This window comes from Syngnathus acus, chromosome 10, assembly GCF_901709675.1.
Source record: "Syngnathus acus chromosome 10, fSynAcu1.2, whole genome shotgun sequence".
Classification (NCBI taxonomy): Eukaryota; Metazoa; Chordata; class Actinopteri; order Syngnathiformes; family Syngnathidae; genus Syngnathus; species Syngnathus acus.
The window spans coordinates 20,640,094-20,664,328 of NC_051095.1; the positions used below are offsets into that span (position 1 = coordinate 20,640,094).

The 24,235-nt window shown below is 38.7% G+C and overlaps 1 protein-coding gene across 3 annotated transcripts in view; it reads right to left on the reverse strand.

Annotated features, from left to right (window-relative positions):
- Positions 1-24,235, reverse strand: part of si:zfos-2326c3.2 (mitogen-activated protein kinase kinase kinase kinase 4) — a 48,468-nt gene that overhangs the window by 18,907 nt on the left and 5,326 nt on the right. The window contains exons 3-16 of one of the 3 annotated variants that reach the window (XM_037261015.1): positions 18,020-18,076; positions 14,615-14,740; positions 13,044-13,154; positions 9,970-10,060; positions 9,725-9,855; positions 8,780-8,834; positions 8,595-8,673; positions 7,476-7,648; positions 5,560-5,632; positions 4,447-4,570; positions 3,297-3,392; positions 3,088-3,222; positions 2,034-2,087; positions 70-402 (exon numbers count right to left, since the gene is read on the reverse strand). In XM_037261015.1, coding sequence (XP_037116910.1) covers positions 70-402; positions 2,034-2,087; positions 3,088-3,222; positions 3,297-3,392; positions 4,447-4,570; positions 5,560-5,632; positions 7,476-7,648; positions 8,595-8,673; positions 8,780-8,834; positions 9,725-9,855; positions 9,970-10,060; positions 13,044-13,154; positions 14,615-14,740; positions 18,020-18,076 — 1,638 coding nt within the window. Of the gene's footprint in view, positions 1-69; positions 403-514; positions 1,517-2,033; positions 2,088-3,087; positions 3,223-3,296; positions 3,393-4,446; positions 4,571-5,559; positions 5,633-7,475; positions 7,649-8,594; positions 8,674-8,779; positions 8,835-9,724; positions 9,856-9,969; positions 10,061-13,043; positions 13,155-14,614; positions 14,741-18,019; positions 18,077-24,235 lie in introns of those variants that run through there. The other 2 variants (XM_037261017.1, XM_037261016.1) reach the window with 2 other exon arrangements.

Sequence of the window (24,235 nt, forward strand, 5' to 3'; positions counted from 1 at the left end):
CCTGTAACACAACGTGGGGAATGGCAGTGATAAAAAGGTGTTTGATAGCCAAGAAAGGCAGTGCTTTACCGCTGAGCGCTGGCAGTTTGCGGGGCAGCTGGACAAGGCAGCGGCAGCGGTAGCGGCAGGAGCGCCTGTGTTCCCGCTGTTAGCCATTAGCTTTTGGACAAATGCCTCTGGCTTTTCTCTTTGCCTCTCCCAGTCCTTCTCGCTCTCACTGTGCCTGTTGTCATGCTGCAGGGACAGGAGCTGCGTTTGGTCTTTAGGTAGGGTGCGGTGTGATCTCCTGCCTGACGAAGGCTGCTGATGCTGGCTCGGAGACTTGGTCTTGGCTGGCGAGTGGAGATGAGGCTGCGAGTGCTTGGCCTTAAGCTGAAGCAGCTGGTATGGAGCAACAGCTCTCTATGCAGCAAACACGGAAAGCACATATAGAAACAGACAGTGCCAGGAAGCGACTAAATGAAGTAGAATTTGTGTACACTGTAAAAGGGGTAAAGTGATAGGGCAGATAAGGCTAATCAAACAATGCAGATTATAATGTAAATTTAAGTCATATTTTGCCAGAGCACTTTTGTATATTGTTTGTTAAAAATATGACAGCAGTGTTTATCTGGATAATGTGTTGGATAGGTTGTGGGCTCATCAGATAAGTTAAACAATGTCAATCATAAGCAAGCACATGTCCAGTATTTAGGCATGTCTAGCCACCGCATCGTAGAGCACTTTAGACCCCTTTCCATGTTTGTAAACAACAATGATGTAATCAGGATGAGCATGCACCGCTGATGCAGAAAGGATAATGGGGTATGCTAATAAGATAAAGACACAGGCACAACAACCTACTTTCTGAGGGGTATGCAGGCACATTACAGGCGCCTGCCCCAACCAATTTTTTCTTCCCTTATTTCCAGTCTAAACAGTTCACCACAAATGAGTGCATTTAACAGATGTGTTAGAAAACCTTGAGGTTCCTCCTTTCAGAGTAGAAATTCTTTGTCATATTATAGGACAAAATACTCCTGCTAATGTGGGCAACTGATTCCAAATTACATATGTTGCTGTTGAAATATTGCTCTATAACGTACTACAAAATTAACCACATGCGAGTCTAATTATCCTCAGAATTTTGATATTCTCACTAAGAAATGAATAAAGAGCTTACATTTCAATGAGGCTGTACACTGACTTATTTTGAGCAGTGCAAAACTATCTACTGTATACCACGCAACAAGAAATCACAAATGACAGCGTGGACTCAATCAGGGTTGGCTAACAATAAGGAAACATTTTAATAGTTGCTTTATTTGGGTGTATAATGTCCTTACCAGTGACAACACATAGAAGTATACGGCACAGAGGTGCCTAAAGTGTTTTAAGCTTTAACCTCCAATCCTGAATGACTATAGTGACGGTACATGAAGGCATGCTGTTGACAACCTACTAAAAATAATAACACTTTAGAAAGAATACCGAATGACAGAACAAGAAATATAGCAGAAAAGAAGAAGGGTGCATGCTGTGAATGCCAGAGGGAGGGTGACGGTGAGAAAACAAGGAAAGGAAGAGAAGACGTGCAGCAAACAGTCGAGACAGAAAGAGAAGGCTTTAAACCAAAAATGAAGAGCTTGCTGTGATAAACACTGGCTTAAAAGGTTGTCAGAATCTAACATTGCAGCTACTGCACTGTGTACGTCATGGTCTTCTCTCCCAATCCTATCTGGAGTCCCTCTCAAATATAGAATTAAACAGTCATTCTTTTCCACTCACTTCACATCAAAATGATAAACACGGGTTTTACTACCAGGGGTGTGCAAAATCAACTTCATGGCTAGCTACATTCTTTCTCTTTACATTACACTCACATGAATGTAGCAACTGTCTCACATATCTGCTCCATATCAGTCTTCAAATCACAAAATGAGTCTTATGTCCACAGAGAAATTGAGATAGATTTTCAAGCTCATGAATACAACTACAATTAAAAAAAGAATTCAAAATTGTGTTTGCCAAAAAAAAAAAAAAACAGCAGTTACCTGCTCTGAGTCCAGAGGCCTTACATCAGCATTCCACTGTCTGTCTGCATTGTCCTGTTTAAGACAAAATGCACATACACTTTATTTAAACTTAGTAGACGTACATTAGTAATTGAAGCAAAAGTTAAATCACACCCCCTTTACATGTAGTATATTGCACATACATGCATGTACACTACATACCCAAAATAATTAGGAAAGTCCAAGGTCCAAAGATGATTTCTGAGAGGTGGGATCTAAAATATTTAGAGATTGCAAGATGGTGGGTAGCTCTTAGCTAATGCCATGTGCTAAATATTTTACAATGACCTCTTTTTAAATTTCTGCGGAAGACTCATTCGATGCCCAAATCATTTCTCTATCTATACACCTTTGCTTTTGTTATTTCTTGTATCTTGTATCTTAAAATATTACACTGATGAGATATCTGCTCAACCATTGAATGACTAGCAGTGGTTAACCATACTTGCAACCCTGATAGACTCCTAATTTTGTCTAAAAATGATTTCGAGGGCACAACAAATTTGTGCCCTTTTGAAATGACTAAGTAACATGCTCCAGAACAGTGCGAAAAGCACATTACTTCCTGCTTATACTGTTACTGCTATTATGAGTTGCATTGATGATGTTAAACTTTAAACTGCCCTGCAAATAGTGAACAAATAATATTTCATGGTTGGTTTTTACAGAAATTGTGTCAAAACAACATAACTCGTTACTCTTACGTGCTGTTGATACATAACAGAGTTGAACATTTTACAACAATTACAGTTCAAATCACGACTGTGAAATACTTTGCTAGAAATGAAAAAGTCACTCAGCAATTAGTCAAGTTCGTATTTGTGTTTGAAGATGAAACCAGTGTGATATAAATCTGCTGTCCACAAATGTCTTGACAGTTTTGTTGCCAAGACACATGTTTATGACCCATGGATCAGGATCGAGGGCTTGCCAGTGGTATTTCAAAAGACAATTTAATCAATCACTTTTCAACCAGATTCTCCACAACATTTTGTTGCAACTTGAATAAAAATATTCAAAATATCATTTTTACCTGTTTCCTCTCATTCCTCTGATATCGGTCAATCTTTAAGATTCTGTTGTCACGGTTATCAGACTCCTCCCCAAGCACAAGCTCTTGTAGTTCTGTCCACTGAAAGGCAGCGTTTGACAGCTGTCGCCTCTGATGCTGATAACATTGCAATTAAATCCAAGTTTATTTCATTTTGTTTAGAAATGGCAAATCAAACAAATAGCACTTACATCTTCTAACATTTGTCGCTTCTCATGTTGTTGTTGGATCCTCCTCTGTCGATCAGCCAATAATTGCTGCTTGTATTGTTCTTGTTCTGCTATTTGCTGCAAAAACAAGGCGCACATTTGACTTTAAATCACCATTTTCCAGATTTTGGCGCTCCTTCATTACGATATTGGCTGGTTGCAGTACTATGTGTCTAGGGTTCATTTATGTAGTGTGGAGATCAACATAGTGTACACCAGGGGTGCCCAATACATCGATCGCAATCTAATGGTCGATTGCGAAGGAAGTGTGACTAGATCGCATGACATTAAAGAGTAGGGGATCCATTGCCACTATGGCATTTGTCTTCTGATTCACATACAGGGGAGCCAATCTGACGTCTGAACTTTTTACACTTTATGGATGCGCGTTAATCCGCGCTAACTTGTTCGTTTACCTTGCTGCGTAGCTAGTTTCCAATTCATTTAAATTAAATACAACAAAGGGTACAAAACGTTCAGGGCTCATGGACAGTTCTGGAACTTACTAACAGAGGGGAAATATCCAAATGCGCCACCGCCCTGACTGCATTATTCGTTTATCCGTTTTTTGCAAATCAGCCTTTTCCCACATGAAGATTATTAAGTCTAAATATCGTTCTTCTATGACTGATGATCATCTGGAAGTATACTTGAAGCTGGCTATCAGCAGCTACTGTACGGAGTATGCTGCAAGTCATCAGAGTAAGGTAAGGGCAAACAATGAGCTGTGTCGTGCAATGTGGGTTCATGCAATTATGCAAGACACACCAATATGAATTGTAGATGAATTCCAAATTCAATTAAAAAAATACTTTACTCATCCTTAAAAGGAAAAGGAAAGAAAGAATACACAATATTAAATAGTCATAAATACATTTATATTTTGCATTTCTATCGTAGGTAGATCATTTTCACTTGGTCATCTTATAAGGAGCTCACAAGCTGAAAAGGTCTGGGCACCACTGCTGTACACAGTCCATTGATTGGTCAATATTAAATTGTCCCTTGTGTTACAATTGAATTTAAGAATGGAAAGGAAATTATAGAAATGACTTACTATAAAATAATTAATCTTAAACAATTTTAAGTTTATGTTATCTTGTGTGATAATAGAATAACAATAAAAATAAACCTGTTGTCTCTGCTGTTCCCCACCAACTCTATGGCCTCTATGTCGGCTCTCTTCTCGATCCTCTGTCTGTAAACGCAGAAACTCCCGCCTTAAGGTCCATTCGCCAGGAACATTCACTATCGAGCTAGAGGAAGTGATAAAGGGTGAGATAGACAGAACTTGCACTTATGTATCAATGTAGATTAATATAAAAAACGTTATTAATTATTTAATTATCATTTTAATGACATCATATTTTGGTGGATGATAAAAGAATGGCATCTGAAATAATAAACACAAATGTTAAGCATTTTCATGTTGGAAAATATCAGTTAAGAAAACCATCCACAGTTCTTCCGTTGTTAAATGTGCTGTCAGGGTCAGCAAGGCCTTCTCTGATGGCTTAAACACCGATACAAACAATCTAAATTCTAACATTTGTCTCATGAAATTGTTCGATTTTATTCCCATTATGAAGTATTTCTCTTGCTTTCACATAGCAATCTACATATAAATGGACAAAGGTGGGCTGGTCCGTCCCTCGCCATCAGGCAAGCCACCCATCCGTCATCGTCAATCTGGCATAATTTCAAGGCCACCTGGTCATCTTTAGTCCGTAATTCCGTCATTGCTATTTTAACTGAGCTTCTGTCATTCCTAAATTATACTTTGTCACCTTTATTTTAGGACCATCAGTAGAAATCTGTTGTCAGTGAAACGGGAGTCCATCACTGACAGACTGACACACCTTATGGACCGAAGGATTGACCACCACTGGGATTTAGTGACTATTCGGGTGACGGGCTAAATAGAAAAAACGCTTACATCTGAGCTTTGTCCGTCAGTGTTTCCAAATTTCCGTCATTTGCAAACAAAACGAGAGTTAGTCAGTGACAAAGTGACAGGCTTTCCGTCAGTATTCACAGAATTCCCATCTCTGTAAATGGATGTTGGATTTTTTTCTTAGAGACAAATTTTAGACTCCGCTGGCCCTAATTTGGTAGACTGGCGCCTGTCCCCTCGGCATAAAAAACACATTTACATTTGATTAGCTATTAAATAATCTAGTTTTCTTCTGTGTCAAAATGTGCTTTCATCCTTAAAGCTGTGTTTGCCCTTCTTGTTGGCATTTACCTGGGTTCTCCTTCCTCCTCAGTGACCTCGTCTTCTTCCTCTTCACTTCCACTGTACTCGTACTCTGGGCCCTCTGAGAAGTACCATAGGAAGAGCAAGAACATAAGATAACATAATATTAGGATAATTACATACTGTACAACTACAACCCCCCAAAACAAGGTTCAAAATTAGGAGAGAAGACTGTAGATTTTCGTATAGCATGTAAATACCTACTGTAATACACCAGACTTCCCAAACCACTTGTGGTTACTGTACGTATGTTACAGTGGACCAAACACATATACTGCATAATTTGGTTAATTTATCTTTTAATATCAACTAAAGCTACAACTAAAATTTTAAATATTTTCACCCCAAACAATGGCTACTATTTCATTTATGCATGCACACATTTTATCAGTCATTAGTGCATTTTCATGAGCTAACACAAGATTAGAACCACATGGTTCTCCAGTTCCCTACTTCCTTTCCAGCTCAGCAACTCTCTTGCTCAACTCTTTTGTTTATTTCCTAACTTTCCTTCTCTCTTGTCCCAAGTGTTTTCAGATAACAATGGGTAAATCTGATGGCTAAGACATTGGTATTACACACTTGAATATGAACTCTTTAGCGGAAAATCTAGTAATTCTGTAAATGCGTTATGTTTTGATCACTGCATGTGTTGTGTTAACAAAAAGGCTATATATGCTCATTAAGACAAACAAACAAACAAACAAACAAACAAACAAACAAACAAACAAACAAACAAAACTAAAAACTAGAAGGTCTTGTTTATTTGTAGCAACATTTTTCCTCATCTTGCTTTTCCTGGCCTTCGTTTTTTAAAGCAAAACAAAAAGATAACATCAGTAATTCTAAACAATATGAGCATTAATTGTTGTCCCGTAAGACAATTATATATAATTAACTAGTTACAATAATTTACAAACAGCCATGACATTAATAAAAAAAAGTTGAATATTCGTCTTTGTTTAAAAAGCCTATAGCTACGAATTGGCCCAACAAAAATGTTTTTTTTCCCATTTCCCACCCCCCACTTTTCTGAACATCATTAGAACATTATTATTAAAAACCCAAGCTAACATTAGAAACTTAAGACGAATCTGTGCTAAAAATGTATATGTGCATTCTCTCAGGGTTTGACATGACAGTAATTCAGCAGCTGCATCAAAGTGTCTCTTTTGCTCTGGAACTTGGGAATGCAAGTCATTGAAAAAAACACTTTGCATTAGGGTTGTTATTATGTTAATTTGTCTCTCTGTTAGGTAACAGTACTCGGTTTTGTAATTTCACACTTGATTTGTGAGCAAGCATTTAAGAGACCTGACTTTTGACTATAAACAAGACATTAAAACGTAAATTTTTCCATTATTATTCTGCTTTAAGTTCACGATTTGAGCTATAAAACAGCTTTTCAACAATTTGCCGTGACTATTTAAATGTCTTCTTTGCAGAGACCCTTTATTGAAATTATTGAAAAGCCACCCCCAAGTCCGATTTATGTGCATGAATGACATTGGGCAAAGTGACTTTACAAGGGATTTTATCTGCTTACTTTCTGATCAACCACACACAGGCTTTACATTATGTTTACAAATTTTTGACTAACTGAGTGTTTTTGAATGAAAGAGTTGTCTATGCGTTTATGCAGTTCATAGAATGGTTATATGCAAACAGTTATAAAGTTAATCAGTTCTATTTCACTTTAAAAAAAAAAAAAAAAAGTCTTGGAACCAATTATCTGCAATAAACGAGGGATCACTGTATTGGCTATTAGTGTACAACAAAATGTACAGGAAGAAAAGTAACACAGAGAATACTTTGCTAATGCTATGTGTGTCCCCTTTACAGTAAGTACAGGAAAATTATGAATGTTTTTCCATAGGGTCTGTTAACAAACAACACCCATGTACCTTTCTCCTTTTTCTTTCGGGTTCTGTCGAGGTGATCTTTGAGCATGATGCGAACTTGTCTCTCATTAGTCAAATCTCGGATGAAGGCATGCCTCAGCAGTACATCTGTTGTGGGTCGGTGCAGATGGTTCTTAACTAGGCAGCTATCAATGAATGACAGAAAGCGCTTAGACCTGTAAAGAGATAAAAAGAAACAAGTCAGGATGGACAAAATGGATGATAATGTGTAAAAATGTGACCAAAAACAGGATGATGGGCTTCCTGCTCTTGCTAGTCTATGAGAGCATTGTAGCATATTTTCTCTTTTTTGGCAATTTTAGATTAGCGCACGTTAAAATTTATTTACAATACATATACCGGTATGTTCATTTGCAACCACACAACTACAAGAACTTCAAACTCACCTGCGGTTGGTGAGAACAGCTACTGGGAAAATTCCTTTTAAAACGCTCAATTGATGGTCCGTCTTTTGCTAAGGCAATGTTTCCAATATGTGAATTAAAGCTGACAACATTTGATTGATGCCTAAGTTTTTTCAGAGAAACATCCTAGAATGTGCAGAGAAGCCGGGCAGAGAGAGAACTGAATCCTTTGGACTTTTAAAGCTACTGAAGGCTATCCTATGAACTTGGGTTTCTTATGACATTAATAGAGAGTGAAAGACAGCATGGCTCAACCACCAGTTCAATCTTTCGGGGTATATCCATTATGCAAAGAACTGAAGGAGATGACATAAGAGTGGGAAGAACCAGACTGCAAACTTGCATTGATAATTAGTCCTTTTTGATTAGTGTGTTGGAGATATAACTTGTGCTTATTGTAAAAGAATTGATCTTTTTTTAAACTACTAGTCAAATTTGCCAAAATGTGAATTGCATTGATTAAAATGTCTGGTTGGTCATTTTCAGCAACCATGACAAAACGTTTTTAATTAGAAATCTACATACATTCAGAGTAACCTGCATGTTGAAAAATCACATTAATCTGTTTATGTCTATATCTCATCAGCAACCGTTATAATGCGTTTAGTCCCTTTCTTATTCAAAGAAAGTGTATTAGCTTTATGCATGCGTGTGTGTGTGTGTGTGTGTGTGTGTGTATATGCATGTAAAAGCTCACCATTTTTTGGACTTAAGTCTGGGTGGAGGGTTGCGTGGAATTAGAAACAGAGCTCTCATGGGATGCATGTCACACAGAGCTACACACAGACAGGTTCAAAGAGCGACAGAGCAAAAAAACAGTCAAGATAAATCCTGAGGGGAACATACAGTTTATAAAATGTAATAATTCAGTAAATGTCTTACGTGGGGCTCCTTCTGCCATCTCTAAAGCAGTGATGCCTAAAGACCAGAGGTCACTCTGACGAGAAAGAGAAAAGAAACGTTTAATCCAGGCACAGACACCAACATCAGGTTGGACTCAAGACATTACACTACTTTGTGAACGGTCTTAAAAAGACGGCTCGTCAAAAGAGAGCTGAGTCACATTAAAAGGGGAAGAAATTATTAAATAAAATTACTTCAAAATATATTTATATCTATTTTTAGATGTGCTAGACAAATAGTATACTATAATTGATGAGTGAAATTGATGAGTTTATCTCTGGCGTCTCAAGCAGTGACGTACTACTTCCAGTGCATATAAATCACCAAGAGACGCTCGTTAAAATTGTGACATGCGCAGTCGGTGCTCATTTTTTGAGTTTTGAGTTACCTCAAAAGCCGACGTCATTTCCTGTTTAGCTCAGACTGGTTCTTGCCTTTGACAGGAACGAGCCACATCCAATATGGCCGCCGCATCTATTTGACGCCCGGCACGTTGATGTGGTGGCCATATTGGATAAAGATGAGCCAGGCTCTGACAGCTACCTACTTTTGCCTTTATGTTCCAATCAGTGAAGTCATTTGACAATATTTGGACCCAACGCTGTGTGGGGTGAGTAGCGGTTGCCAGCCAATCACAGGGCACATTTAGCAAAATACAGCCATTCACAGTTTCACACACATCCTCACACTATCCTAAGGATAATTTAGAGTCCTCAATTATGCATGTGTTTGGATAGTGGGAGAAACCAGAGAAGCCAAAGAAGATGCAAATAGGAAGGCCGGAGCCTGGATTTTAACTCCAATCTTCAGATTTGTAAGGCATAGTTGTACATTGTACATAGAAATAAAGGTGATTTGAAATTGCAGAATTCTTTTTTTTTAGTCATGCTTTGTGTCATTTTTTTATAAATATGTTTTTTATACCCTGTAATCATATGTAGATTCTGGATTCTCATCACAGGCAATGACCTCAGGAGCCATCCAATAGGGAGTACCGATGAAAGTGTTTCTTCGACCAATCGTCTTGTCCAATTGTGCGGAAACCCCAAAATCCACTAAAACACACATAATATAACACACCATATAAATAACTTGCACAAATTAAGACAGTGCCTGCAGCAATCTGCATGTGCTCAATATGCCAATGTGCATGTGTCCATGTGTCATACCAAGTTTTACTTCGGCATTCTCTGTAAGCAAAACATTCTGTCCCTTAATGTCCCTGTGAATCACATGATGGGAATGGAGATGGGAAAGACCCTGAAGGACAAACATGAACAAAAATCACACATGCACACAGTCAGATGACAAATGAGGTCATAAACATTCACTGAATAGGGTAACAGTATTTCAAGCTTGTTGAGATGCTTTTCCCCTTCAGGAAAAAATACCAGAGACTATTAGTTTAAGTGGTGGGTGCAATTTTCAAGTGTGTGTGTGTGCGTGCATGCGTGCATACTCTCACTTCTTCAAAGGGGGTTAAATAAACAGAGGAAGCAAGTCCTAATTCTGACAATGACTTCACCGTGCCATGCTGAGTCCCTGGTGTGCTTGTGTTTAAACAATAAGACAACAGCATGGCTAACCACAGCAGAAAAAACAAACTGGCAACATCCCAGCCCTTTTTGTCACTCACTACTCAGAATCCTTCTAGTTTTGTCAAGAAAGTGGTTCCCGGGATCCCTTATGATGATAATCACAACAGAAAAAAAATACAAATAAATTCCTTGTAGCCGGTGTGTTAAATTAATTGTTGTCGCAAGTCACATTGTACTAATTATGATTTCCCTTGCCGGAATGACATTGAACCCATGTTACCACCCCATATTTATCACATACAGTATAAATAACAAACCAATAGATAACTCATTTTGAAATCTGTAGCCAGTAAATAAAAAAAAATTGTTCAACTACCGTATTTTGCGGACTATAAGCCGCTACGTTTTGCACAAGCTATGAACCTTGCGTCTTACAGTCTTGTGCGGCTTATCGATGCATTTTTCATGATTTTTATGATATTGTATGATTTGTGCATATTCGCTTATATATAGAAATTAAACAATAAAACACATGCGGCTTATAGTCTGGTGCGTCTTATGTATGAACAAAACAGGATTTTCCCCTATTATTTGGCTGGTGCGGCTTATATTCGGTTGCGGTTTATCGTCCAGAAATTTAATACGTTTCAATTTACTTTGTAAGGGGGCTTGGGAACAAAAAAAAGTTTGCAATGTCTCAATGTTATTTAAAGTAGAGACAATTTGCAGTTTTAGTACTTTCAGTAAAAATATGAAGTTGATGTACATGATTTCTCTTTGTGAGTTACATAAGTTTATGCATCTGACCGAATCTGGTGCCCCAGGGGGCCTTGAGTTTGACATGTCACCGTGTAACCAGGGGTAGGGAACCATGGTCCTACGAGAGCGATATCCTGCCTGTCAGCTCATTAGCAAGCTCTGTAGAAACCTGACAAGATCCTGATCAATTGGATGATGTGTTGCAGCAGAGAGAGACGGCAAACAGGCAGGATATGGCTCTCGTGGAACCAGGTTCGCTACCCCTAGTATAATTTGACAACTTTCAGTGATCATTTTATATGTAGCATCTATTGTTTAATTTACGGCTTTAAGAAGATATTCTTTCTATCATTTCTGCATATAAAAAGCAAGAATATGCTGATTTCATCATCATATTTATGAAATTTTGACTAGCAGGTCAAGTAGGTGACTAGTAGGTAGAGATGCACCGATCCGATATCTGGATCGGATATCGGCCCCGATATCAACAAAATTGATGGATCGGGTATCGGAAAATGCAGCCGATCTGTGAGCCGATCCTTTCCTTAATCTATTGGGACGCGGGCTACGTCATACGTCAGCAGCACGTGTGCCGCGGGACGCGGCTACGTCATACGTCAGCAGCACGTGTGCCGCATGCCACGAGAGTTTTCTAAACAAACGCAAACATGGAGCGAACGAAAGAGTCAGCTGTGTGGAGGTACTTTAAACTGAACACGCCAACTAGCTCGACGGCAGTTTGTAATGTCCGCAAAGCTAATGTTGCCAGGGGTGGTGGTAGTACTGCCAGTTATAGTACTAGTACTAAGCGGAGCTTGTTTTCAGGGAGCACTTCTCATTGCTGCTTAAATGAGCATTTAGAGCATCAACAGGTCATGAGTGATGTGGAACGGCACCTAATGTTTACATGTTTACTATTTATTTTAATATTTGGTTACTGTGTGCTTGATCACCCTTTCTATATTTGCCCAGTGCAGTTTCAGCTGCAACATTTGTATTTTTTTTTTTAAGAAGTTTGTATCCTAATTTACTTGAATTTAAATGCTGATACACTTTATTGCTGCTGTTGCACAATTCTTGTTACAAATAAATAGTTCATTGCATGAATCTGCTTTATCTTGTTACATTTTGTCTTAGGAATGAACTGTGTAGTCATGCCTGATGCCATTGCCTTTAGTCTTTTCTGTTCCACATGTAGAGGTATGTTAAGTCAACCATAATATCGGATCGGTATCGGGTATCGACCGATACGCAAAGCCACGGCATCGGTATCGGTATCGAAACTGAAAAAGTCGGATCGGTGCATCTCTACTAGTAGGTCAGCATCTTTAAGACCTGGTGGCCCGACACAGTGACAAGTACCCAGGGCCATAGGGGCACCATTAATGTCAGACCGTGCCTTACACTGTTAAGGTCACAGTGGGAAAACATAAAATCACAAACGTGTTCTCTGGCCATGGACAAGACATCGGTGTCCATCATCAGTGTTTTTGCATTAGAATCAAGCGGCCCCACAACACATCACAAGGCCTCCGTTGCTTTTCCATTACAACAGGCACATTACAGGATGGGTTCGGCATGAATTCTAGTGTGTAAACTTGGGCTGGGGTTAATTTCAGATGACATGCCCTCACGCAGAGAAACTGTTTGGATGATGGATGGATGGATGGATGGATGGATGGATGGATGGATGGATGGATGGATGGATGGATGGATGGATGGAGGGATAGATGGATGGATGGATGGATGATGGATGGAGGGATAGATGGATGGATGGATGGATGGATGGATGGATGGATGGATGGATGGATGGATGGATGGATGGATGGATGGATGGATGGACGGACGGACGGACGAACGGACAGATATAAAATCTATGAAGATTTGGATGACAATAACATTTAGAGTCATGTGATTGTTGCGCTTGTGTGGTTGCGTTACTTTACCCTGAGAACTTCTCGGCAGATGTAAGCAATCCAATCCTCTTTTAGACAGTTACCCTTTGTTTTTTTTACCAAGTCAGTCACAGAGCCAGCGCCACAGTACTCCATCACCAACTAGATAGACAGATACAATCAAAAGTTGTCGGAATGAATGTTTTGCACCTTACTAATACATTTTGAACAGCAAAACTGAGAATCAAATATGACCATCAAAAGTAATATGTATTGGTAGCAGTCTCATGTTCACTTGAAACAGGCTGATTGTCAACTACTAATTGCCAGAGACTGATTTTCAATCACTCACTGACTGACTCAGTCAAAGTCTTGGCAGTTAAAGCTCACAAAGGACAGAACATTACAGAATAGTGAAGAAAATTAGGAACAGCAAATTTCTATCTGGACAAACAGACTGCTTAAAGCAGAGGCACTTGGTTTTTTTCTCATTGCCAATCTTGACTCCACGATCTTGACAATCTAGAGTTGTTTGCGGTTGACTAAGGACTGCTCCAAAGTTCACTGTGTGAGGGGCAGTTTTTGGAATAACGGCGTTTAAAATAAGGGCGTTAGGTAACACCATTATTTTTTCAGTAACATGGTAATCTAACTAATTACTGTTTCCGTCGTTATAACGCCGTTTTCATTACTGAACGTTAAATACGGTGTGTTACTATGAATTGATTGAATGAACTGCTTCATCCTGATGCAACCCTGACTGCTCCACGAACAAAGTGGTGGAGCACAAAGTGGAGACTAGGTGGGTCAACAACGAGACAAGCGATTATGATTAGCTAAGGCAGATGTTTCTCATGGTAACCAATCGGAGCCAGTGTTTTTACACGAGCCAGGCCACGTGATTCGCGATTCACGCGCGCGCACGCACACACACACACAGCAAACCACTTTATATTGTTTGTTTACTTTTAAAGGAAACACTTAAAGTACAGAATGTCTACCAGACCAGTTGTCTGAGATTGTGAGTTTGATTTATTGAATTAAGACTACAGACACACTATGTTTTTACTTTTGCTGTGAACAAAATACTTCAAGTGCAGGATAAACATTGTGCAATAAATATTGAAGGTTAAGTACAAGTACCCATCTGTTCCACTCATTTCAACTGACTTGTGAAAACTGCACAGAAAAATCCAAATTGTTTGACATGTAGCAACTTTTTTGTTTTACAGTAACACAAATAGTTACTTTCTCTGGTAACTAGTTGCTTTTATTATAAAGTAATTCAGTTACTAACGCAGTTACTTATTGGATCAAGTAGTGAGTAAGTATAAGTAATTACTTTTTTAAAGTAACATTCTCAACACTGGTGAGGGGTCAATTTGCGACAGCTAGGAACCCTATCGGTCCACCAATTTCTTTTTCCCCTAGCGGGTAAGACATTTAGCTCACTGGTCAGTGCTATGGGCTCCCAAGCCCGATATGTGTCTGAGGCGCAAAAAGACAATTTTGAATCACAAACTGCGATGCAAAACCGCTTATTTCCAGCCTTGTTATACAGATTCAACCTGTAAAATAGAGGCATTAAAAGAAATATATCGTTGTACTGTGAAAGAACAAACCCAGAGTTGGTGGTCCTGTCCAACAGGACCTTTCTTAACAAAAGCTCCATAATAAGTTGCGATGTTTCTATGGTGGGAATAACTCTTTAACATGTTGATCTCCAGCTTTATTTCCTCTTCTTCCTCCTACAGAAAAAAAAGAGAAAAATTTGGATTTTTGCATTGTTTTTACAAATGTAAACTGCAAAACATTAGTGCTCTGTGATCTAATACTTGTGAAGAAAGGCAGGTAATTTTTTTTTTTTAAATTCTGATGAACTTGTAATTTGCTTTGAAAAAAAAAGGATGTTTAAAGGGTCAGATGTTATTTTTGTTACACAGCAAGTATGAACAAAAACAACCAAAATTCTTTGGCACTTCTGCATCTAAAGTTGGTTTTACAGATCAACTTAGCACATCAAAAGGCTTTCAACAGAGTTTTGGTGTCTGTAGAGATTGTCCATTCAACCTGGTTGAAAAGTTTGGTTACCGTTCATCCGAAAAAACACTTGAAGTCAGGAAATCAAGTTCTTTCACACCAAACTCCTCCAATCATGCCTTATGGACCTTGGCCTCGGCAAATGAATTAAGATTACATGTGAGTATTGGGCATGGATGAAACGTCTTATTATTTTCTTATATATTGTACGTTTGTAATAGGACCGGGTCAGACAATAAAATCCTGTAACCAATGTAATACTTTAAAAATGGTCTGCTTTAAAATATGGTTGTAAATATTATCTATAGCAAATTCAGTATGATTCCTCACTAAATTGTATGATTCAACAGCTCAGTCAAGGTTAGTCATTTGTTGAGAAGGGTTGCACAGCGGTCCTTGTTTTTATTTACTAAATCCAAATGATGAAGTCCTAAATCCAAGCTTAACTGAGGAAGACAGAGGATGGGGTTGGGAGAAGAGGAAAAGAAGCTGGATTTGGATGTGAACCACAAGGGAGGAAATAACTGGGCGCTTGTATCAGTCGCTGACCTCCTTTCATTTGCCACAGGAACAGTGGGGTTAGAATGACATGGTAGAAGTTGAACAAACACAGCGCATCCTGCTTGTGTCTGCACTGTGTGCGCGTGTGTGTGTGAGTGTGTGTGCGTGTGTGTGTGCGTGCACACGCGCACGTGTTGAGACAAAGGCATGCTAATGAGTATGGTCATGATTGTTGAACACAGACAAGGGTGTGGGTCTTCACACTAAACACCAACATCAGCAAATGTTGACATTCGACTTAATGCTGGTTAAGATATTAATTAGGACTAAAATTTGATTGAGTTTTTTACAGAGATTTAATCACATTCCTAAAACCCAACACTAAATTCAAATGTTATGTATGACTTAATCCAGACTAAACTGCCAGTCAAAACTGTTAATTACTGTATTTTTCGCACCATAAAGCACATTTAAAATCCCTTAATTCTCTCAAAAACCGAAGGTGCGCCTTTTGTGTGGACCGAATTCCAAAATCTACAAATGATGATGTGTGGCTGCCGTAACAGGGATGTAATATTGATTGATTGATTGATTGATTGAATATTTATTGATCCCCAGGGGTGGGGAAATTCAGGCCCCACCAGTATCCATACCACAGAGTGGGTATACAAAAGACACACAGATGGCATGAGCGCAACTCAATAGGCTCTCATAAGGCTCTCATAAGGCTGCCACACAACGGCGCCACAAAGAAAGTCAGAAAGTGCACAAGATAAAAGCCACCAAAGCAAAAACAAAGCTAAAAGACAAAGGAAAAAAAGTAACAGCAGCCAACCAGCACCCCTCAATACAAGAGAACACCCCAAAACACACAAAATAGCCTCCACGGGGTCCATAGACAGGTGTAAGGGCAGTCCAGTTCAACAGCGCCCAATGGACCGTGGTCGTGAATCGGTGAAAAACATCACAAAGCAGGCAAGCGTGTGAGCAGCGTCCTGGGCACCCAGTCGGGTGCACGTGCAGATGGTCACCACGGGGCTAGCATGGCGAAAGTCGTTGGTTCCGACGAGCACGAGGGAGCGGACTCCCCACAGGGGTCGCGGCTGCAAGGCCAAGGCGAGGGACCCGGTCATCACTGGCCGGATAAGCAGGAAGCCGTCGCAGAGTTACGCCGGCCTCGACCGATGATCCCGGTCCCACGAAGAAAAAAATAAATAAAAAACATCCGATCCGAAGAGATACCGAGGTGCGGTAGAAGGCACCAGCATCGCCGAATGGACAAAAAGACAGAAAGAAAAAGGAGAAAAGAAGGAAATAAAGAGGAAAAGAGAGAACACTGCTGGGAGGCAGCCACTTACGGCGCCATACCGGAAGAAAATGTGTAGACGTAATATGTACTGCAGACCCGATGAATCAATCAGAAGACATTACATTGTACGTAAAATACGTAGACTGGGGCGGTAAACTAATTAGAGAACTGTACGTAATATGTAGATTACGTACCTCCGCCGCCATTGATAAATAAATACTACCAGTTTGTGTAACGCAAACAGCATTAGCCCTCTAAAATGGGATAGACAAAGAGACATGATTACAAGGCACAATTCAAGCTTTCTGGAAAGCCGGGATCAATGCCAAAGAGCAACTCTCTGCTGAAATGGAATTTTATAAAATAATGTCTATTACAAATTATTCATTTATTTTCTATCCGGAGAGCTGCAAAAATAAAGTACAAAATAAAGTAACTTTTAAATAATATAAGCTGTCAACTTTTTTCAGCTAAACTAATTTAAAGTGAAACATCATTGACGCACTCCAAAACACAATAAAATATTTATTTAAATGTTAAAAAAAAATCAGTTTACTTCTGTATAATTAAGATTAGCATTGAGAAAAACTCAAAGTTCCTCTGTCCTGTTTTTGAGAAGATTCTCTCAGGAGGGACTGACATTGACATGCATTGTTTCTTTTCCCCTTTTAGACTACACTCTACGTTATGTGTCCAGACATAACTCCTTTTCCCGCTATCTCACCTTACTGTTTCTCTCTCTCTACTCTGTTGTAATAAGCCACCACTCCGGCTCAAGGCAGGCTGAGACAAATTGACAATCATGTGCAAACGCTTTGAAGTGAACGAGAGAGTTGGCTCGGAGTTTGCTTTTCCGCTTTAAACGCTCGAATTTTGACAAGCAAACAGTGATGCAAGACAGCTTATTTCTAGGTGTTATCTCTACTGTCATCCAGATTTAAGTGGAGGACGAGATTGTCTAACTTGCGGAGAACAGAAACAAAATTCTGACCCAAACAAAGTCTACATTTTAAATACATCACAGAGATTCAGTCAATCTGTTTAAAAACTCTAAAGTTACAACAGAAGTGTTTTTCTCCATTCTTGTTTTGAATCAACACTTTACAGTATTACGGTATAGAATGATGGGTACCAGTATTCGGCTTTTTTTTTTTTTAAAGATAAAATGCAACGTTACCTCTGTGACTTCCATGACTTTGATAGCGGCCATTTGACCTGTTTTGACATGGCGACCCTGTTAAGAAACAAGAACGACATCAGCATGAGCATACGCATAAGTCATACAAAGTATTATGGACAACAATCAGTGTACAAGACACAACGATGTACACAATGTATTTATAAAATTGTGTGAGGGATTGTCATGCCAAGTAACCCTTATGCATACTCTCCTTGACATTATTTCTATAATTGGACAGAATTTTGGCATGAGCATGACTGTGATAAATAAGGAAATGGCCTTCCTGTCTTTTCTGTCACAATGGTGTCTGTTAACACTGCTGTCACCACAAGTTACAAATGCGAAATGTTCTACTTATTAACAAGACACACACACAACACACACAACACACACACAGCCAGAATTCATCAGGGCAAGTACTTTGTGACACTGTCAATTACATCTCACCCAGACTTAGTACACTCTACAGTTGTGGTAATGCTGAAGGAATCAGACACACACATCAAATATGGAGAATATAAATGCAGACACACATAGACACAGAGTGTCAGAGTGTTCTATAAATATTGTGCCAGTGAAAAGGTTACAATAATATATTCATACATATTTGATGAGATACAGTCGAGACATTTCTAACAGAGAGCAAATGGACAAAATAACAAACTCTTCTTACCTCAAACTCTTTCTTTCCCTTTGAAAAGCTGTATATCAGCAGCAATCTTTTCTTTGTCTGTCTGTCTCATAAATAACAATCTCTACTTTATATACATAATAAGTATGGACAAAATATACAGTTGTGTTCTATTCTCATGTAGCTCCTTCATTCTCTTAATGTACATAATAGGCATGTCTCGTAACAACAAAGAAGCCATGTTGATTCTTAGCAATCCTGTTTAGTGGATCCATTCATTTTCTGTACCGCTTATGAACCCAAAACAACTTGAGGCATGCTAGCATTGTTTTAACATGCTGGCCCAATTGCCTATTGCATTTTAGAAAATAGTGACCCCTCTCAAATTGTAAATCACTCCTTATCCAATGTGTATGTATTGTCCAGCAGGAAATTGGACTTTTCTGCCTTGTTGGACCGTCATGGAGGCACCTGAGTTGCCATAAAAGTGAACTATATCAATATAAAGGTGTATTATCGGCTCTAATGCGTTTTTGTTTTTCAATTTCATTTTTTCTAACCCTAATCAAACCACACGTATAGTAAAGAAAAGCCTTTTGTTAAATAAAATGTGGATTTTAACTAATGTATTTGGCAAGTTATTTGCGGGTCAGTACGAAACAGACACCCACGTCAGCAACACACTTGGATGGTTAGCTGCTTTCCTCTTCTCTAGTTTTCATCGCTCTCTCTACCTCTTCCTTCCTCCCCTGTGCTAGGACTTTGTGCCTCTCACCTCTGTCTTCCTTCCTTTATCCTGCCTTGCTTGCTCCCATGGCCCCCCTTATGTCTTTTTTTGTGCCCCCTTACAAACAGAAATCAGTTGGAAGATGTTTCCTAAAGTCCTCCTTTTACGGGTCAGCACGAAAAGAGAGGAAGTTGAGCTTTTGAAACCAAAAAGATATAAGGAAGTGTAAGTGATTCATGGTAAAGGATTGCATTATCGTACAGTCTGGCCTTTTAAGTTTATATTTCACAATGATGACAAGCACATCAGCTGTGGGAGCAGCATGAAGACAGGGTTCTTGCAGGTTTGAGTAAGAGAGATTTAAGTCATTTTTAAGACCTTTTAAGACCATTACGCATATAAATGTGAGACCAACACAGTGTATTACTAGAAACATTCTAATTCTCTCAGATAATCTCAACGCATGTCATTTATTGAATCAGTCAAAGAAAAATACCAAACAAACTCATGAAACAGATAATCAAAATACTATTGGATGATAACAGAACCTCCTGAGAACCATATTTGCAACACAACTAGTATACACATTACATTCTAACCCTACATATGTCTGAGCTCATCTCCTTAAGCACTGATCTCAGTTTTGAGGGCTTTTCATTTCAGTAACCTTCATTGGACTTGGCCAGAAGCTGAGCTATCTTGGAGGCAACCTTGCTCTAAGCTTGTTCTGTAAGGGCATCTGCTTTTATATTGCTTGTATATTTAAGATAAGACTGGTTAAAGTATAAGACCTAGGACGAAAATATAGGTGTTTTAAAGACTTCTTAAGGCCTTAAATTTCACTTTTTTAATTGGAGACTTTTTAAGAGTTTTTAAGGACCCATGGGAACTCTGGAAGAGAAAGACCTAGTATAGTGATCCTTGACAAAGAATAAAATGCTAAATGCACATGTTCTTACTTTAGATGCATTTCACATTTCTTTAGGGGTGTTAAAGATTATGGATCAGTGACAATATCAGATGGTCATACAGTTCTCTCTTTTCAACTTTAGCTACAAAAAAACAAAGCAGTGCAACGTTGGGGTCTGCAATGGAGTCAGAATTTTCACACATAGAGACACAACACACGAACACGCGCGCTCGCGCGCACACACAATGCACGCACGCACGCGCACACACATTCACATACACACACACACGCGCACTGTCATTCTCTTTCTCTCAGAGCAAGGGAAGTTCCTTTTACAAACAAGGAAACGCCCTGTGTGTGTGTATGTGCATATGCAAGCATGCGTTGAGAGAAAATAATGATGAGACGAGGCGTAAAAAAGAACAGGCACAATCTACTTAGAGGTGATACAGTATTAGATTGGTTGAAACTCATCATATGTCTTACATTCCATTTTTTTTACTCTAGCTGAAAATAGAATAACCATACAGGGACTCTGTTAAATAATCGTCAAAACAAGCACCACACCACTTCTGGACTGAAATAGAACTTCTATTCAGTAACATTTTCCTAAGAAGACTATCAGACTTTTATAAGAACGTTCTTTGTCCTATTTGGCTACTAGTTGTCCCATGTGATTATTACTGTTGAATACATGGCAGGAGTGGCGGAGGTCCTTGCCTTGGCTGGAAGTGTGTCGTAGAAAAAACTGGAAAAGTAGGCCCCAAAGGAACAAGGTCAGTGTCTCATATGGGAAATGAAGGAGAAAGGAGTACTCAAAACGTGCTTTATTATCCAAAGTTGTTTTAGTTGTAGTTAATATTATTATTATTCTCATGAATGTGAGATTTAACTGACATGTCTGGAACACCCCTCTGTTTTTATAAATGGGCCAGCAAGCTTTAGATGTACACCTAAATCTCAATTTTACTCGCTTTGATCCTACGCGACTTTCTGTCTAACGCGGTTTGGTCATTGACCCAAATATTTTGGGCATAAATACATTTTCAAGTTGTATTTTAAATGGATGATATAAGGACCGTACAAAGCTAAATGACTAGTGCGTAAAACTTAGCGCTAGTTTTTCGATGATTGTCCGTGACCAATTTAAAGGCGTTACATAATAAGAAGTTTGATCTTATTATACTGATTTATTACAGTGTTATGGATTGTTTTTGATTCGGAAAGGGGGAAGTTTGCGGAAAAACCTCATCCACACAGTCACTCACAAGTCAAAGAGCGTGGCCGGACACAGTAATAGAATAAGTGGCTGTGTGATTCTCTCTTCCATCCAATTCACATAGCATCAAAATGACACGCTTACTCAATCCGCCTGATATTGTCATATGCATGTTACTTCTCTTTTAATAAAATGTCAACAGACTTCGATGTGTGGGGAACACATGGACCCCTTCGTCTACCGAACAAAATGGCTGACCTATATTAACGTAAGAAAGGACCCCTTCAGCTGCCTAAAAACAAGCCTTTCTACAAAAACAACACTTTCTATAACAAACGCGCCTTCGGGGTTAATGCGATTCCCACATTCTGTACCCCAAAGTCCGCGTAAAATCGAGATTTAGGTGTATGTATTCCTGAAATAATATTGAAACTGTAAATAAACTTGGGTTCTGTAGGAATTTTGATCTGTATCACAATTCTAGGGGGTATTTCACAACATGTGTTTTTACAAACAGCGAGTTAAGATTATAACTCGAGGTTATTTGAACTCCTCATGACTAAACCCGCGCAGTTGATTCCAAAACAACGGTTATGAATTAAGTCGATCAACGCTGCATGTTAGCATTGAGCATGTTTTTGGTAAATCAATAAACATTATCTATCGAAGATCAAACTCCAAAACAAATGTTATTAGTAGTATTTTACGGTACATGAACAACAATTCCTCTAAGCATATGAGGAGGAGAAAACAATTATAACCAGAAAGCACAACACCATTGTCTCAGCCAAGGCATGCGATTCAATTTGAGCCCTGAGCAATGGTGATGTCATTTTATAAATTAGGTGGATTTAGCTCATTAATTCAAATTCCACATTCTCAATATTAATGACAATGCTGTGTTTGATCTGTTGGGGCACATGTAGAACATATTGAAAAGAAATTCTTGACTTCCCCTTTAACATAATGGCCTTACATCAAACATTTCTGTATCGAGAAATTGAAAAAAAAAAAATCTAATGAATCTTAAATTCTGAAAGACGTGTGTAATTAGTACACGATGTCAGTGGCAACAACCATTGTTTTTGTAATTGATTGTGTTGGCACTACATAGAACTGAGATGGCACAATGATTTGAAACATGACTACACTAAGCTGGTGGCATATGGTACAAATAAAATGTGAACACAACACAAGTATTCAAGAAAATTCCAGCGAAGACTCGTGGCTTCAACATACGCATTGTCTTCAGAATTGGAGATGCCACAACAGTGTATCACGAATGCTTACTAATGGCGATGAGAGTGCTAACATTTTAGCCAAGCAAACACTTTCATTCACTTGATGGGAAGCAGAAACAAAGTATTCCACATATCTTAGGTCAAGGGTATGAACATTTTTTAAGTCACTAAGTTCTGGTGTCATACTTTCACATCCTGTTTTTACTGGTTAAGAAATCATTTAATTTGTGTCATGAGATCATGTCTGTCTACCCTTGTGTAAGAGAAAACTGTGAGTGCATATACGAATGTCCCATGTGCTTCTTTTGCCACATCCAGGAAATAGAAAAGCAATCATGACTCACACCCAACCCAATCTTTTTCTTAAAGTCATTCAAACTCATGCGACATTCACACACTTAAAGGTTGATGAACACAATCATTCTTTAACGTCAATGTCAATTCATATCAAATGTAAAGCAATACAATTGCACAATTTTTAATCAATAATCATAATAATAATAATTAATAATTACTCTTATTATTTTATCACATCATATCCAATCCAGCCAATTTCAGGTGATTGGTGATTTCAGATGATTGGTGCAAAATGTGGTCCACATGTCAGTGAACGCTTAAACGTGAACGCTTAAACATTTGAATAATCACTATAATGCCCTACTCACATCAAGAGTCCAACATTACTGAACATTGGCAGTTTACAGGCTTTCGCAACTACTTTTTAAGAGTGATAGGAGATGCTTGGTTTGCATGATCTATTATGAGTAGCATGTCGCTTCTGATTGGTGAGCTTTGTAGAGGAGGCGACAGCGTCTATGTATGAAATAACTGACAACAATTTTGGTGTCAAGAGTTCTAAAAAATAATAATAATAATAATAAAAAAAAGATCTCTGTCTGGTATCACAGCTTTGCATAAATAAACAAACAAACAAACAAATGAATAATTTAGCCCTATGGCATCAGAATAGTTTTCAGAATGTGTGGTCCAACTTGCTGGCTGAACGTTGATTCACTTAAAAATACTATTTTCTTCCTTCGCAACCAATCACCACCTTTCACTGCTTGCAATATTGCACACATACTGCAGAGATAAAATAAACAACTTCACTGTTATTTGTGATGTCGTTTAAATGTGAATGAATTTTGGTGCAAAATAGCTGTCGTGGCCACTTTCTGGTGGTGAAATGACAACATAGCCCATTCAATGTAGACCTGTTTCTACTCTTAAAATGCATCAGCTTCAAAAACAGTTGTTGCCAATAAACTGGCCAAATGTCAATGCACCACAATAATGTTTAATCGAGTCCAACGCTGTAATTGATGATATGCACCATTAAAAAATATCTGATGTTCATTACTCAACTGCTTCCACTAGGTCAGTGGTTCTTAACCTTGTTCGAGGTACCGAACCCCACCAGTTTTATATGCGCATTCACCGAACACCTCTTTAGCGAAAAAAATAATAAATTCAAATTCAAGACAT